Genomic DNA, 18055 nt, shown 5'->3' with positions numbered 1-18055 from the left:
TCGTCAACCGCTTATCCTGCGTACAGGGTCGCGGAGGGCTGGAGCCAATCCCAGCTGACATCGGGCGAAAGGCAGGGTACACCCTGGACAGGTCGCCATTATGATTATTTGGGTTGTATCACATGGAAAAGTGATGTCACTCCATACCTCTATATTCAACAAGCATTTAATTTAGCTAAAGACGGCACCTGAGATGAACACTTCTTGCAGAAGATTTTGAATCCCGTCTGGCTGAAAAGGGTGTCTTTGAAACAGTCGTGGCACTCTTCCTGGGCCAAGTTTCCACATATCATGCACTGCTGAGGACCTGAAACACACACCACATGTTGTATTCACTGTGTTCATCTGTGTTAAATCAAAATTAGTGCGTGTGTGTGTCCGTCCTCACCTTCAGACAGGAGGTCTGTGACGTCCAGCTCCAGAGAGGGAATGATCTTGTCAAACATCTTAAATTTCTTCCCAAAGCGAGGCATCTGGAGGATGAGGCAGGATGGTACCTGCAATTAGAAGACCATGAAATAAGAAGATCACACACTGCACAGACAGAATACGCAAAAATGAGCTCATCCCAGGAGGTGAGAGGATCTGCTGACAAAACTGTCCAACAGAGCCATCTACTGGATAACCTCTAAGAAGAAAAAGAAAGCCTCAGATAAATAGATCTCCTGACCAAACAGATGAAAACAAAATTGAATTAAGTTAAGTTGATATAGTAGCATACACACTAACAATTTGATACAACAATATTCATGGACCCTTTAACATCATGCTCTTAGGAGATCTGGGAACTGAGCCACCAACTCTATTCAATCTAGAAAGTATATCACCTGAACTGCTATTTTTGTTGGACAAAAACATAAGAAACCCATATCGGAATATGTACTACTTAATTGATAACATTAGCTGATTAACTGAACTAAATTTTTTAGTTAAGAAATTGCAATTCCTCGTTACTGAGCAGATTATATTGTATGTATTGCAGCTATGCCAGTAACGTATTAACGCATTAATTACATAAGTGCTGCATTTAAAAAACCCAGAGACATTCCTGAAGCATCCTGTGTTTCCTTACATTACAGCGGTTGCCTGTACAGAAGTCCTAGTTGATGTAAGCATGGACTCTCTCTCTATTTGTAAAGCTACAACAGATTCAGCTCTTCTAGAATTGGTTTCAGTTTGTAATTATGAGCACTGAAGGCTGAAGGAGCCACAGGTAAGTACACTGGCTGAAAAGGGTGTCTTGGTGACCTGTAGCAGCCAGTACACATTATCCAGCTACTTATAGCAGGTTAGAAGCCAACACTACTGCTAATTGTTCCATCAAATAACATTAATTAGCACTGCAGTATATGAAGAGTGTAATGGGATCTCACCTCTGCCAGCTTGAGTCCTGCACTGTAGAATGAATGCTCCAGCAGCTGCTGGACTGTAGGCAGCACCAGGCTGTGGTTCTGGTCTAAGAAGATCTGATAGCAGTAACTCTCCTGCACTTTCCCACTAGCTGAGCTAAATGGCAGAGGGAGAGAAATGTGAAGCATAAATGTAGCTCAAAAGTTTATTATAGTCAGGCTATTTATAAGGAAATAATAATTAGCTGTACAGTTTGAGTAGAGGATCCAGTGCAAGAATGTGGTGCATGATGACAGTAAGGAACTCCTCTGGATCTGAAAGACAATGTCCACATTAACAGTCACTTTAAACCCTCCAAACAAAAACACATCAGCTGTTTTAAAACTTCCAGATTAAACTGACCCTTCTCATCTGTGGTGAAGGAGTGACTGTAGCCATGTTTCTGCAGCTGCTGCCGGAGCTTCATGATGTGCCGCCCTTCCACAAAGCCCTTACTGCAAAGAACATAGAGAGAGCATGAAATATATTTTGTATTAATGAATTCAAATATTATTAAATATATAATAAAAAAATGTAAATAATTACATGTTTTGCAAAATACATAAAAGCACACACCTGCGGAGGGGATTAACAATGTCATGGAGCAGTGTTTTCTGAATGGGGGCATCTTGAGGTTCAGTTGATTTAAACAGCATGGAGTCCAACACAGAGGAGCAAGAAAACAAGCTGAGAGCACAGACAGAAACAAAACATATGACACGGAAAACCACCACAGTACAATATGTTCTACAACAAAATGTAAGCATGTAAGTTTCTAATTTGGCTTTTTACATTGCAAGCAGCCAGTTTCGATTCCTTTCAGCTAAACGCTATAAAAAAACATTAATCTGCAGAGATCTGAAACTAGCTAGTCAAGTACAGAAAAAATACTGTACGTGTGATTTGTATAATTAATGGGATAAAGTCAGCTGAACTTCCTCTGAAGATGTTAAAATGTATATAAATTATTGTCGCTGACCTGAAGAGGGCGGCATCCATGTAGCAGGAGTTGCAGTGGCCTTGGATCCCCTTCATTCGTCCAATCAAAATCTGTTTAACCTGCTCCGTGCTGATTGGAGGAACAGTTTCCAGCTTCCCTGTGCTGTGCTCTATCTCTCTCTCTAAAGTAACACATAAAGAATTATGGTATGTACTCGCACAAAAACCAAGACACGTTACACAGCATGCATCCACTGCTTTTGAAATGACATGTTCAACTATTACCCGTGGGTGTAATGTGCAAATATGCAGGTATTCACGTACTTTTGGCCACATAGTGCATTTCCTTACAAATAATCTTTCTTTTCCCTTTACATTCTAAAATGGAAAAAAAAAAAAAAGTATCATTTTAATTGTTTTTCTGAGCTGGCATATTTTTCCAAAATTTTATAAATATAACCTAAAACCCAATTAAAATTAAGTGAGACTGAAAACAATACTATGTCCACAAGGGGGCACTGACTGCACACTCAAATAAAATTGTCCTCTATAAAAAACAATTAATTTTCAGCAAAGAACATTTTGTGGATTGTGGAAAAAAAAAAAAAAAAAAAAAAAAAGTAAACAGAAATGAGATCACTCTTGTTCTGACCCATGTCGTCCTGTTTAAGCATCGTCTCGCTTTGATCGGCCGACGTGCTCTGAAATCGTGAGTCAGGACGGCAGGAGCCAAGCTTCACAAACAGACCTCTCTTGGGGGGACATTTGAAGACACGCTCATTTTTGAAGGTACCATCACTCACTCCTTTATCTTCCTCCTGGAGACATATACAAAGGAAAAAACTGCCAATACATCCAATATTAAATGAAAGTTAACAAAACAAACGTGCAATCGCTCAGAGCTACTATAAAGTGACCCAACAGTATTGTTTTATACTTTTTATATAAAATGATTTGTTCCTATAACTGTACATATTAGATATTTCAATTAGATTTTAATCTGCACAGTAACATGTCCGAATAAATTTTACCAGCTCGAGTCCAGCCATGATTTCCGGTCGACCAGGCAAATTGCCGATCCAGCGGATGATTCCATATAAATTGCCTGCACCCATGTTGACCTCTACCACAGAGTTCACACTCAGATCCATGTACAGATCAGTGGTTGGATCCACCAGGGTTGTATCAACGTCCATGCTGTCTGGCTCGACATGGAAGACCATATTTGAGTCAGACTTATTAAAATGTGATAACCAGCTATTCACATCATCATGTACAGAGTTGCTCAAACCTGCAGGCACCTCCCCCTTGGCAACCAACTGTAGTGGGACTTCAACTTCACCCCCTCTCTTTCCATTCTCATCTGTGTCCTGAAAACAGCAGCAAAGAAAAATTATAAATGTACTTTAAACTACTCACTTTGTGTACCAAAGGAGGTGACAAAATTAATTTAAAATCTGAAGGTTTGGTTGTATCAGAGAACTCAAGCATTAGCAGGGGCTTACAAACTATGAGAGCATGGCGTTTGATGGCTTTGAGTTTAAAAATAAAGAAAAAAAGACAATGAATATAAATATATACAGAGCAGACACAGATTGCCAGAACAGCTACTTAACAGGTACAGTGATCATGTGACCAACTAAGAAAAACAAAGTCTGTCACAACACAAAGTCACAGAAGAGGTTGTTTCAACTGCTTGTTGCTGCTTGACTTTTAAGACCTTTTAAAGGTACAAAATATAGAAAATAAGGTAAATTTTATGATTATAAAAACGATAAAATCATTGCAAACACAATGGGTCACATACTGCATTTGTAACAGGGCAATAGAATTTGTTTGCATGACTAAATTAGGAGGGAAGACATTATTGCATTTTAAAACATAATTTAAAAGGAGCAAAACACCATATTTAACTCTACTGGAGCTGATTTGTGGCTGTATTTTTTTTTTTCCCCTTTAGGATTTTTGGGGTCATTTAAACAATTAAAAAAAATTAAAAAAATGAAATTTCACTTACCGTGGAGATACGAACAAAATGTTGTCCATCCTTTTCCTGTACATCCACCACCATTCCATGGCGACACTTTTCACCCGGGAAGTAAGTGACTCTGTCCCCTGGGATTAGCTTATCCATTTCTACATGTGGAGAGAGCTCAGGGATGGAGGGTGACAAGGAGCTGGGAAGTACAGGCCTGACTCTGGAGAACGGGGCAAAAATGCCACAATCTTTCGAACATGAGAAGAGGGTTTTATAATGGTAGGATCCATCAGTAGTCCCCTTCCCCTTGTCTGTATCCTGTGGGGACAGAAGCACAGCAGCATACCCCAGAATTAATCATTGTCAATGTTAAAAAAGCATTTAACTAAAGGCTTAGTCTTTTCAAATTTAAGCACATGATATATGGTGCGTTCCAATTCAGATACTAACATACTATTTATTATGCCAGAAAAGGATTTAGTATGTCCCATTACATAGTATGGCAAAAAAACCAGGGTGTCCTTCTGCCTTTGGTCATATTTTGCAGTATGGGCATGCCAGCAGGCTTTTCTATATATTCTGACCCACAATTCTCTGCGCAGCATGAGTACGGTCTAGACCTGCTCTTTTATGAAAAGCGCTGTGAGGTAACTGTTGTTGTGATTTGGTGCTATATAAATAAAAGTTAATTGAATATGAGGGTCAAAGTTCAGGGCTTAATGTTGTGACAAAGTAGTATGATCTAATTCTAGGCATACTACATGCAACAGTACCTACTACTTTGTAAGGGCAGCTGCAGTATACACTAAAAGTATAAATATAAAGCTATAGTGTTATGGATAACTTATGTAATGAGTTGGACATTTTAAAGGTGACAAACTTTGCATTAAGTGTTTCTAAATTACCTCAAACATACTGTATCTTTCTTTGGTCTGTCCGTACTGCAGCTTATTGTTACTTATATTTCTGATAAGCTATTATTGACCCATATCAGCCAGAACTGAGTTTCATTTCCTGAAGACTTGAGATATCAGTGTCTCAGATTTCTGCCTTCACACCGAAATAAAATTGAGGTGAATACAACTTTGTTTGTAGTGCTTATAGCTCTCTCTGAAAATACATGTGGTGTTCAGCATCCTAAATTATGGTTTGAAATTCAGTGTTTTCTCGGTGCATTGTTTCACTGAACTAGTTTCTACCCAAGAAATGTTGAAAACCAGATAGTGTGATCTGTGGATTATTCTGAACACGGACATTGTTGACGTTGATTTTTTTTAATGTAATTTTTCAAAAATGCATTGCAATTAGAAAATATATTCAATGAAAACTGTTCGCAACACGCACGTAAGGATTATACACTACGAGAAATGCAGACAGTTTGCGTGCAAAAAATAGAATGCAAAAGAAATTGTTAATATACTGCATTAGGATAAAGTCGGAAGGACTAGATCTAAAATAATCACACGTAAATAAACACTTTTGAAACATAGTTACTAAACACCTTTTTGTGTGTTCAGTTCTGGGAACACCACAAGTTCAATTTAGTCGCCTCCATTGTGTTGAGGTGGAGGCAGAAATATCAGAGGTGCGTATCTCAAAACCTGGGCAAATGAAACCAAAAGGATCCCAGAAGCATTTTAAAGTCCCACCTGCAGTTCAATGCCAAAGTACGTTCCTGATAAGGGACAGGGATACGAAGGGTCTGTTATTCTTCCAACGTAGCGAACGATGCCTCTAAGCTTCTCTCCTCCTTCTTCCACAGTCACTGCAGATCCAACTTTGAGTCCTAGGGCTGTTTTAAGAGCTTCTCTCTCTTTGAACCATTTCAGCCTCTCTGCATCATCAGGCAGGGCCTGCAGCAGCTCTGCTTCCTCTGGACTCAGCTCTTCCATGCTACTCACCTCAATCGCATAATCTAATGTTGTATATCTGCTCATGGTGAAGACGGGCAACTTTTTGGGAGAATGATTTTTTCTGAGTTCTGATCTGTGACTGATTTCACTGATGAAACAGATGCAGCCAGCATTGATGTGTCGCGGGGCTTCAAGTTTTCTTGTTATGATGAAGTACAGGTATTTTGTCGACGTCATGTTGCTGAGGCCAGGAGTAGTAGCAGGATACTGTACAGAAACACACACAATAGTTATAGTAAGTCATACACACAGGTGCTACTGCAACAACAACAATAAACTCAAGCTAGCTCGCTAACTAAGCTAACAACAACACTGAACACACAGTTAGTGAACAACGTCAAACAAAATTCACAAGTTAGCCAACTTGAGTGGAACAACTTTATCTGGAATAGTTGTTTCCTTAAATATCTGTAACAAAGTTTGCGTTACCTTCACTTGTTAACTTTAAAGTTTGCTTTCTGTTTTATCTTCGCTCTTTTGGGTTTAACGTTATGTCCAAACCAGCTGCGTTAAGTTTCACTTCCTCTTTCATTTCATTTCAGAGCAGCGTCACCGGCATTTCACGCTCACGATGGAAAAGACAGTCCGAATTTGTGAACCACGTTAAAACAGCTAATCGGCAACGATGTACTTCTTCGACCGAGGCTGTTAATGTTATGAAGCGAAGAACAGGGATGTTTTTGTGACGCTGTTGTTTTCAAATCAGTTGACAGTCAACAGGAAGTCAGTCGACCGCTTACTGGGACAATTAAGCCCCTCAGCACCGCCTTACAGGCAACCACCACCCAGAATTCTGTTCTGCGCCCCTTTTGGCATTTATTCTGGCAAAACTTCATCATCATTGACAATATTGATAGAGATTGATGTGGGAGAATGTGATATATTGCTTTTTAATAAAACTCAAAGATAAGAAAATAAGTACTTTATAACACATAAATTTATTCGAATTGCATAATCTCTCGTTCATAAATGTAAATTCAGCAGTAAAAAACCTAATTTTTTACTTTTTCTCCATGAGGTTGTGTATCATACATTTAATATCTAAATCCAATGACAAAAAGACTGTGAAAACTGTCAACATATTGACCTCTCCATCCTTACATAATTACAGGCAATGTTATTATTTGTGTCTTTTTTGTACTTGTATACTGTTCTGTATACTTCCGTCTGTTCCTTATACACTATATTACTTTTCTTGCAATAAAATAAAAAAAACAACAACACAGGCAGCCAACAAGTCAGTTAAATCTAGATAATCTCCCTATTTGCTATCTTTGCAGTTTATAATTGCTTTGATAAGCTTTTTTGAGACAGTTTGCATCACAACAGACATTATTACAACAGCCTTTTAAAATAAAATAAAATAAAATCTTTGTTACACATACAGTAGGCTATTTACTTAACACAACAGGAATTTATCTTCTCAGAAACAGTTGCCCCAATTACTCAGAATAATTTACAAACTGAAATGACAACTGTTTTCACTGGAATTATTTAAGAGCTGAAAGAAATGTCTGTGTGTTAGCTTAAAGGAGACTATTTCCAGAAAGATACTATACTACTGAGCACATCATATTCAAGCAAAACACTCTCTGTAAAACTTCCATCCGTCGTCAACCGCTTATCCTGCGTACAGGGTCACGGCGGGGCTGGAGCCAATCCCAGCTTACATTGGGGCGAACGGCGGGGTCCACCCTGGACAGGTCGCCAGTCCATCGCAGGGCCACACATAGACAAACAACCGCTCACACTCACATCCACTCTCTGTAAAACTTTCAGTTGATAACTAAAGGAAATGCCAAAACCCAACAGAGTGTTTTGAAGGTGTTGGCTATATTTAGAAAGCTTCTGCAGATGTTGGTTATTGATGATTTATTTCACAGTGCCTTATGTATACTAAAATGTCTCTTATTATTTAAGATTTGTCACTTTTGTCATTCAATACTGTTAATGTTGTATATATTGTGTCTCTATCATATCCATCTGAGACTGTACAGAATAAAACAAAAATATTTATTCCATCATGCTTTGCACTATGCCCTCACTTAACTTTTGTCTTGCTGCCTTCAGACGTTGTTGTTTATAGTGTATGTGTGTTCTGCACACTGTGTCTGCTCCTTACTGAGCTTTTCGTTTACGCTTGTCCTGTATGTCTGCATCAATCCAAAGTCAAAGTCCTAGTATGTGTCCGCATACATGGTCATTTAAGCTGATTCTGATAGCTCAACACTTTGAGTCCCCATAAAATCCTACCCATTATTCCTGTCAAATAAAATCAAGGAAATTGCCTCTTCAGCCTGTGATACAAGATTCTTTTTTTAAATAAGTCAACTTTATTGCATAAAAAAGGATATAAATTACAAGTGACTTACCAAAATATAACACATAACAGACAGAATACAATACAGTTTTGCCAGGGGAAGCCTACAGGTCATTACAAAGAGAAAGAGGACCATATGTTGACAGTTTTAACTGCCTTTCTGTTGTTAGAGCCAGAAATCAGATTAATATAATGGACAACTTCATGGAAAAAAAGTATAAAATTAGTTTTTTTAGTGCTGAATTTGCATTTATGAATGTGAAATTTTGCCAAAAGAATTAATAAATTTATAATGAAGTACAACTTTTCTTTACTTTGACTTCCATAAAAGCAAAATACAACATTCTTCCACAGTAAGGCAAAGTCTTTATAAATATGGTCAATGATGAATCTGCTGAGGTTTTGCCAAAATGTTCTGGTGTGTGAGCAACTGCAAAACAGTTTCTGGGTGGTCTTCACAAAAAGAACAGTTTGTATTAATGTCTCTTTTAAATGTAAGCATGTAATGATTAGCAGGGTAGTATCTGTGAATTATTCTGAACGACACTTCTTTCACCTTGTTTACTATCAAGTATCTGTGTCATTTACAAATCGGTTCCAGTAAACCGTAACATTTGGAGCAGAAACAATTTCTTTTCCCGAAATAAAGCACGAAAGTTCTTATTATTTCGAGGAAGTTGGGAAAAGGCCTGTGATACAAGACTGAGGGCTGAAACAGCTGAAGCGACCGTCATCATCCAAGGGCCTATTTCAGTCGCTCTTTGATGACGCGTGGATTCAAGCGTAAACATGGAGGAGAGAGAAGCGCTGAAGAGGCAAATTGAACTTCTACAAAGTAAAGCTCCCTTGTTTGACATAAAATTTGTGTTTGGTAGCAGCTTGGTTAGAAAGCGGTGTTTAATTGTTGTACCTTTTTAAACTGAGAGCTGTCGTTTGGACGTGGCGGCTGCGTTTTTAAGGATTTCCTACACTAACGTTAACCGTTAGCTTTGCCTTCAGCTCAGACCAACTTAACGTTAACTGGCCTTCATAATATAATTCTGCATTGGATATCAAACAACAAAACATCCTTCCCGAAAGATATTCCCTCATTTGATGATGATGATGATGATGATGAAGGAGGCAACATCTCCCATAGGTGTAGAGTAGAACAGCAGTGTCTGTGAGGGGCAGTTTTGCTTAGAGAATGATAAATAAAAAGTTATGGCATGAATCAAAACAATAGTAACTACAGACAAGGATAGATAGCCTACATACAGGCTAGAATACATTTTAGCTGAGTAAAATGTCTCCTCTATCTTTTAATGCATCCTCTGAAAAGCGCCGACCTGATGGAAGCTAATTAAATTAGCTGTGAGTTAATTTGCTACCATTAGGCTTTGAGTGTGGAGGTGGAGTTTTTCTTACTGTGAAGTTCAAAATGTACGATTTCATTTATTTTATTCTTATAAACGCTTTCAGTGAGTCACTGGGCCCTCTGTGGAAGTGTATGAATTTCGCTGACTTCCTCTGGTTTCTACCTGTCATCAACACGGTGCAATATGTCCTACTGCGATTTTCAAATTGCAGGAGATGCAATATTTGTTAAAAAGAGATTTTAAATTAAATGCTGCCGTGCTGCAGAGACATCCTGGCCTACACACCATAAGTTAATCTAGAGACTGAAGAAAACATCTGAATAATGATGTAAAAAATATCATTCGCGATTAGATATTTTTTTTTATTCTTCAACAACAAACTGTTGACAGCATACTGAGTGGATTATACAGAGAAACGGGGACACAGATCCTAAAAAAGGTGTTCCTGTTGAGTGTTTTATGTTTTATTTTCTATGTTTTAAGCATTGCATTTCATCTTCATAGTAACTAATGTGACTGTACAACTAAATAACTCCCTGTTTTTGAATTACCAGATCTAATCAATGAACATAAGAGCGTCCATGGCGACACCCCGTTTGGAAGAGCTGAGCAGAGGCGTCCAGAAGCCCCAACATCAGGCAGAGGCAGAGGTCTCGGCACGTCTGTCATCGGTCCCCATAGCTCCAGAGGGAGAATATATGCTCCTCAAAGCCGTGGAAGCTGGAGGAAAACATACTCACTGAAAAACAAGAACCCCCTGTCCTCTGCTGGACATCCCTCAGCCTCTACCCCCTCTGCTGTTCATCAGTCTAGTTCCTATAGTAAATCTCACAGCACCTCACTGCCCATCCACTGCAGAGGAGATGAGAGAGATAGAGGCACAACTGCCACTTCATCATCAGGGATCCCTCAACAAAAGAGTGGGGGACATATAAAGAGCATCACAGGGGTTAGGGGGGTGACAGAGACCGCTGTGTCTCAGCATGGACATGAAAAAGGAGAGTCAAGCTCAACAGGCACTAGTATACAACGTGAAACGCTTCACAGACAGATCCAGCAGCGGGCTGAAAGCAGGCATGTAGTCCTGCCAGAAAAGCAAGTTGGTGGCTCTTCAGAAGCGCCTTCTTCAGTCGAGTCCAACACCTCAGGCCCTCGAGTGCAGAGCAAACCGACCCCGACAAGTAAAACCAGCACTGAGCCTAAACAAGCCATTACAATGACAACTCCGGCTATAATCACAACTGGTAAAACCGTACCACCTCTCTCTGCTCTGTCGAAAGTGTCAAAGCAACCTTCCATTAACCCCACACCTCACACCAGCCAGGGCCAAGTCAGCGCGTCTTTTTCGAAAAAATCCAAGTTCACTTGGGTGAAGAGCTACAACATGGGGGGAGTGGAGCCTAGACAAGGTAGCTCCATGTCCTCACCCACAGGCAAAGCTGCGACCGTTGCCCCGTCAGTCTCAAAAGCTGGAGCTGCCAGTGGAAGCCCCCTCTTATTCTCAATCAGTAAGAGAACCCCTGCCAAGAAGTTACCTCGAAAGCTAAGCCCAGTCACTGTTGCCCCTAAGACCTCCAAGTACAAATGGGTGTCCTCGTCTGCTGGAGCCCAAGTTAGAATATCTCGAAAATCTCTGTCGCCCAAAGCCCTGACTTTTTCACAGAGAGCTCTGGAGAAGGGAGATTCCACCAAGAAACCCAGAGCAGCCTCCTCTCCGTCTGCTAAGATAAAAAGGGGATTTGCGGGTTCCTCTACCAACTCCTCACTGAGTAGTCATTACCGCTGGAAGGCTGGAGGTCAGAATACCTCTGCAGCAGTGACAGGAGGGGCGACGGCGGCCCGACGTAGGTCTGCCTTCCACTGGACGTCAGAAAAAAGCACCAAAGGAGCGAGAGGAGGCTTTGTTGCTTCCTCATCTGTAACCCAGCGTATCTCCCTTCCTCCCTCCTCCTCCCCTGGTGGGTTCAAGCTCCGCAGCAGGATGAAAATCATTAGGAAGTCTGCCAGTAGGTAAGTAAAGGAAGCATGCGGTAGGTCTGTTTTACTTCAAGGTTATTTGCTCTGAGAACTTCTCTCATTATGTTTTTTCTTCTATGGCGGGTTGATGTTTGTATGTACATGAATTTGACCCCCCCCCCCCCCCCCCCCCCCCCCCCCCCCCCCCCCCCCTCCTCTCTCTCTTGTGACCGCAGTGGAGGTGGGTCAGAGAAAGGGACCAGCCCATCAGCGGTAAAGTACTCACCGTGGAGCCGGATCCACGGCTCCACCAGGTCTCCCGCAGGAATTAGGAGGACGCCCTCCAGGGAGCTTGTGTCTTTTGGTCGACACAAATTGAGGCGTCTGTCCCCCACCTTATCAAGGACAAGTAAGGAGCACACACTTAACACTATGGATGGGTCACGATTTTCGAATCTTCAAATAATCATAAAATAAAACATGTTACTGTTATTGTCTATAAAAATATTTTTTCCTTGGCTTTTATTTGCGCCTGGTAGCAACACGTCACTACTGGTATTCTTTGTCTTTGTGTGCGTGTGTGCTGTCTTTGAAGAATAGTCAAATACTTCCCAGTTCCTGACAGTTTTTGCTAAGAAACTAACCAAGATTACACGGGTAAGACGGAACATATCTAATCTGGTTATGGTACAGCTGTCTTGTATCTGTGGTCTTGAAACGCTGGAACCATGTCGTTATTTTTGATCTTTTTAATATTCCTTCTCCTCTACTGGACATACAAGCTTTTGGAGTACCAGGCATCCATTTGGTGGCGCTATGGCAATGTTGATCTAGCCAGTAGCTTACCAACTGTCCATCAAGCACAAAAACCTTACATCGCCGTACAGTTCTCAAGTCCTGCAGGATCTCGTGACATTTCCACCAGCGTGCGACCAAATGAGTCACAATTAGTCTAGTGATTAACAGATTGGTAATTAGTATTAGTAATATGATGATTCTGCAAAACTGGCAGGTCTCTACTTTCTGAAGTTGCACAAGATTATGAAAGTGCTTTCAATTATCCTTTGTATGCTGCTATTTACATTTTGTAAATATGGCACAAATTCAGTCAAAGTGAAAGTCTTCTGTTACTTTATGCTCCAGAAACATAAGCTCTGGCTAGAGTTTGTTTTGTACTGTGTTGTGCTCATTTAAAACAATCTGTCTGTGTGCGATTTAGCCCTTATAAACAAAAGAAAACAGATTCACTGATCAGTTCTTCATACATAGAAGTCACCCTCAGAGGGCATAGTATCGCTGTATGGGAGATAAGCTTCTTCCAAGCTCTTCCGATACATTTCTTTCACCCCAAAACATCACCACGTCTAACTGTGTTTTATTTGTCATATAAGTCAATCCAAGATTTAAAACACGCAGTTAGTGGTTGATATTCCATCAGAGATCTTTGGGTCAATCAGAGAGACTTTGAGCAATACTTTCATCTTGAGTGTGGTTTTACTTCCTGCAAATTAAACATGCTCAGAGATTTTCTGTGAAATCTTATTTGCGTTTATTTCTTGTTGTTGAATTCCTTTATCATTTTGACACCATGTCCTTCTTCAGTGCTTGTGTCTTTTCTGCACCGCCTATGTCACAGTGTTCTCAAAATACTGCCAACTACATATTTGTAGAATACACTTTCTCTCCATCCATGAGTGATTTTTTTAGATACTCTAAATTTGTAGTTAAACAACACACTCACAAATCAAGCTTTTCATCAGATTTGTAAACTTTCTTCTTTTTTGTCCAGTCTGAACACACGATATCCTGAAAACGTGCTTATAATTGGTATGTAGTATGGAATTGGGACAAAGCTTTAGAGTAATTGGCCCTTCAGTTGTGGCTCTGCCTGCAGCTATTACAACCATCTCCAGCAGAGGGCAGCAGCTCGCATCCATGTAGTCCTTGTAGGGGCTTTGTGTTGCTGGCTGTCACTAGAGAGGCTTACAGGCAGACTATAAGAGGAGAAGGGGGGAGGTTAATTGATTGCCCAATTCAGCCGTGATGGCGAACAAGTGCCGATAGCGGGTAATTTGCAGAGGTGGAGGCAGGCAGCGCCACTGCTATCAAGTCCTGGCAACGCTCTCCCTCCAGTAGATAAAAAGGAGCTAATGCATAATTATCCTTTTGCAAATTGGATTGTTTTAACGAACTGTAGAATATAGGGCTAACCTGATGGAAAGCAATCATTGTTTTTACAGCCCCCTCCCTCCTCTTGCCCCTCCAACCCTCCGGTCATTCAGCGTGTACCCTACACGCCTCATGCCCATCTTGGTGTAATCTCCCATACTCAATGGAGTCAGAAGACATTAGAAAAGCCATCACTATTAACATTAGGCTTTATTCGTCCCTATGGTTCTGCGTCTATCAGTCTGCTTCTGTTTTTCTGATTCTTTAACTTTTATGTGTCCTCCTTTCTCACATCTCCATCCTTTCCCCCTTCATCTTCATCATTACTTCATGTACCTTATGCCATGTGGACAGCCTGAGTGGCCTACAGCAGTAACGCATGCATCTCAAATTAAAGGTGGGGATTCAGAGACACAGGAAAGGTGGGGCAGGGGTGAGCGCAGAGGAAGATGGAGTGAGGAAGGCTGCTCGTAGCCGTCTGTGCCTCCGATAAGAGCTGCTAATAAAGAGCAAATTGAATTACTAATGATGGGAAGAGTCCCTATAGATGAGCCCGTTAAAAAACAACCTTATGACCACTCGCACATGCGTGATAATACACTCCCAAACAATGTGTCTTAATTTCCTCCTCAATGGCCAGCTTTAGCCTCTCTGCGTGTTAAGGGTGGGTGTTTTCTGAGCTGCTCGGATGTCGCTGGATTAATTTAAAGAGGGTATAAACCTAAGTAAGCAGTCGGGGCTGTAATGAATCGAGAGGTGTGTGTGTGTGCGCCTGTATGTGCCCGGAGACAGCCATGTAGCCCAGATAATCTAATAAAGCAGATAAATGTCAGCAACGGACAGAACACAGAGAGGGAGAGTGCTGAGCCATGCGGCTTCGAGCCCCATGTGACAGGCTTCCTGAGCGCTTTAGGTCTCTATCTCACTGTGGTTTCTTTCCTCCCTCACCATCTCTCATCCAGTCTTGCTCAGTCTTTTTCTCTCTGTAGCTGTCTCCACTGCTCTGCTAATATGCCTTGTGACTTTTTTTTTTTAAAGCCCAGTATTGTATATCAATTTGCAGACTGCAGGCATTTTCTGTATAATCTCATTCTAGGCCTGAACTGTAATGTCATGAGAGTTCATCTGAATTTGTAAATCACATTCTGAAAAATACAACCTAAAGAGCTAATTAGCATCCGCTCATCAGCAAATTATCGGCTTAAAAAAAAAAAAGAAAAGATATTGACATGTCACACTGGCTGCAAATAACTAATAACAATTATTTTCATTATTGATTGGTCTGCTGATTACTTTCCCACCAGTGAAAATGCCTTCTACAATTTCCTAATGCTCAAGATAACTTCACATGTCTTGTTTTGTTTGACCAACAGTCGAAAGCATAAAGAGATTGAGTTGACCATCACATAAGACAAAGAAAAACAGCAAATCCTCACATTTGAAGAACTAGGGTAGTTTGGCTCAGTTTATATGTACTGGAAGTGCATGTATGTATGTATGTATAGTTGCTGATTCATTATTTGTCGATTTAGTAAACTAATCACGTCAATTCTGTAAATCTGATATCTACAGACATGTCAGAAGAACACATGGACGTAGATTAGATACTCTTTAGTTGGTTAGTTGAACCAGGAAGTGGCTCTGCAATGTTTTAAGGGGAAATACTTTTGTCTTTGATTTCACATCCCTATAGGCGGCGTGTGTTAATGATGTTAGTGCTGTTAATTTTAATTAATCAAATATGTGTGCACTTTCGTGGTAGATCACTTTGTAACATGGACGTTGTAATTAAGCTGTTCACATTGCGGCTGTCAGGTCATGTAGTTTTTTTAATGCAAGCCTGTTTTCAGGCTTACTACTGCCTAACTCTCTCTTATTACTCTGAGTTAGTATTTAGAAGTGTGTTTATCCGTTGGCTACTCAAGTTTTACTTCTCAGCTGGTCCCCAGCCCTGTGGATGTAAATCATAAAACACACACACACACACACAGGGTCATATTGTTGACTTGCTTGTGTGTTGTAGTAGGAGTGGCTCTCTTACACTGGCAGTGCTGCCACCTTTTCCCTCTCAGCATCAGCTTACCAACATGCTGCCCACGCCCCCCTCCAGATACCATGGAGCCCAGTACCACCACAAAAGATTCCTCCCTCCTCACCCCTTGCTTCAGAGATCCTGTTACTGGTTCTACAGTGATCCCTTTTATTTTGCTCAGAAATCATATGTGCTGCTCTGCATAGGGGCCCTGCTCTCGCTGACATTTTACACTTTCTCCAGTGAGATGCACTCACACAACACTGTATGTATGGACACATGCAAACTATACTATAGTCCATCATCTAGTTCTTGATAAGGTAGATTGGCCTGTGCTGAGTACTGATTAAAGCACTTGATGATCTGAATTAATTTGTGCATTATGTTTCTACCACACAGCAGCAAAAGCTCATTCTGACTGATGTGTTTTAGATTAGATTCAACTTTATTGTCATTGCGCATGTCACCCGTACAAAGCAACGAAATGCAGATAGCATCTAACCAGAAGTGCTTAAGCAGTAATTAAATAGAATTTGATACATTATTATACAAAGTGCGAGGTATGAATGATAGATAAATATGTCTACATGAATGTCTATTGAAACAGGTAGGTACAGGCAATGAACAGTATATACAGAATGTACAGTAGTGCAATGATATGCTTAGATGAAAAGTGCAGTAGTGTAAAAGTCCATGATGGCAGTGCAGTTGAGGTAAGTGTAGCTGGTTCAGTCCAGGGGAAAATGGTGAGTGTGAAGGTTAAGTAGGAATGTATGACAAAGATTCATTTTGTCTGGCTGTTGTCTATTTGTATTCTTTATTTTGAATGCGAAACACGTTCATCACTACTACATTACTATTATGATTTATTTTATTCATGAACGAAAATGATTATTTCTTGCGCGTATCAATGTCTTGATGTTCGTCATTGCTGGTCGTAGTGCATCAACTCATCAGGATATGCCACTGCTTTAAATGTCAGCATCGATGCATGTCAACTCTTCAGAAATACTGCAATTTTGACTTTTGCGCCCCAGGCTGGGGATAGTGACGCGTAGTAATTGATAACGCAGTGCAGCACGCTGCAGCCTGTATATGCCGTACATGCTAACATCAGATGGGGCTGCTCTTGGATGTTTGTCATTGGATTACAGCAGAAGTTTCCTAACCTTGTATTGATTATTACGTCAATAAAATTTACATCTGCCGATTTTCTACATGCGTTGCTGACTTAAATGTGGTTTTAGGCCCACCCTTGACAATTTCGATTGATGCATTATTAAATATTGAGGGAAGTTTACTACAGCCTTTTTCATTTTAAGACATTCATACGTGAAATAATTTTAATGAACAGTTAACAAAGTGTATTTAAATTAACATTTGTTTTATAATAATAATAATAATAATAATAATAATCTTTATTTGTAGAGCACTTTTCAAAAACAAGTGTAAAGACAATAATACCCAAAAGACAATAATACACAAACAATACAAGATAAAAGCAAGAAAACATTGAAAAGACTAAAATACACATTTAAGATAAATATAAAATTAGTAAAATAGAATAAAATAAAAGGGATAAAATAAAGTCAAATAAGATCGGGAAAGGCTCTCCTATAAAAGTTTGTTTTAAGAAGGGACTTAAAAGAGTTCACTGACTCAGCCGACCTGATTTCCTCGGGCAGGCTGTTCCAGAGCCTCGGGGCCCTGACTGCAAACGCTCTGTCCCCTTTAGTTTTCAGTCGAGACTCTGGAACAGACAACAGACCTCTGCCCGAGGATCTCAAGGTACGTACTGGTGCGTATGGAACTAAAAGGTCAGAAATATAACAAGGCGAGAGGCCATGAAGAGCTTTAAAAGTGATCAATAGAATTTTAAAGTCAATTCTAAAACATACTGGGAGCCAGTGTAATGAAGCTAAAATAGGAGTAATGTGGTCATATTTCTTTGTTCTGGTTAAAAGCCTGGCAGCTGAGTTCTGGACAGTCTGGAGTCGATCA

At 40.3% G+C, this 18055-nt stretch overlaps 2 protein-coding genes across 3 annotated transcripts in view; one reads left to right on the top strand and one right to left on the bottom strand.

The window, feature by feature from the left end:
* Positions 1–6961, bottom strand: part of cyldl (cylindromatosis (turban tumor syndrome), like) — a 10422-nt gene extending 3461 nt beyond the window's left edge. The window contains exons 1-14 of one of the 2 annotated variants that reach the window (XM_046050400.1): positions 6649–6961; positions 5956–6426; positions 4346–4624; positions 3620–3698; positions 3360–3529; positions 2981–3146; positions 2653–2706; positions 2369–2510; positions 1966–2076; positions 1753–1844; positions 1601–1664; positions 1374–1506; positions 389–497; positions 189–307 (exon numbers count right to left, since the gene is read on the bottom strand). In XM_046050400.1, the coding sequence (XP_045906356.1) occupies positions 189–307; positions 389–497; positions 1374–1506; positions 1601–1664; positions 1753–1844; positions 1966–2076; positions 2369–2510; positions 2653–2706; positions 2981–3146; positions 3360–3529; positions 3620–3698; positions 4346–4624; positions 5956–6396 (1959 nt within the window). In that variant the 5' untranslated portion in view covers positions 6397–6426; positions 6649–6961. The remainder of the gene's footprint in view (positions 1–188; positions 308–388; positions 498–1373; positions 1507–1600; positions 1665–1752; positions 1845–1965; positions 2077–2368; positions 2511–2652; positions 2707–2980; positions 3147–3359; positions 3530–3619; positions 3699–4345; positions 4625–5955; positions 6427–6648) is intronic. The other variant, XM_046050401.1, reaches the window with a different exon arrangement.
* Positions 6962–9246: 2285 nt separating this feature from the next.
* The window catches only part of zc3h3 (zinc finger CCCH-type containing 3), a 77067-nt gene continuing 68258 nt past the window's right edge, over positions 9247–18055 (top strand). The window contains exons 1-3 of the mRNA XM_046050134.1: positions 9247–9374; positions 10452–11907; positions 12090–12262. Coding sequence (XP_045906090.1) covers positions 9329–9374; positions 10452–11907; positions 12090–12262 — 1675 coding nt within the window. The 5' untranslated portion in view covers positions 9247–9328. The remainder of the gene's footprint in view (positions 9375–10451; positions 11908–12089; positions 12263–18055) is intronic.

Source organism: Micropterus dolomieu, linkage group LG05 (assembly GCF_021292245.1).
Source record: "Micropterus dolomieu isolate WLL.071019.BEF.003 ecotype Adirondacks linkage group LG05, ASM2129224v1, whole genome shotgun sequence".
Taxonomy (NCBI): domain Eukaryota; kingdom Metazoa; phylum Chordata; class Actinopteri; order Centrarchiformes; family Centrarchidae; genus Micropterus; species Micropterus dolomieu.
Note: the sequence above shows the minus strand (reverse complement) of the source record. Positions and strands in the feature narration are given on the sequence as shown.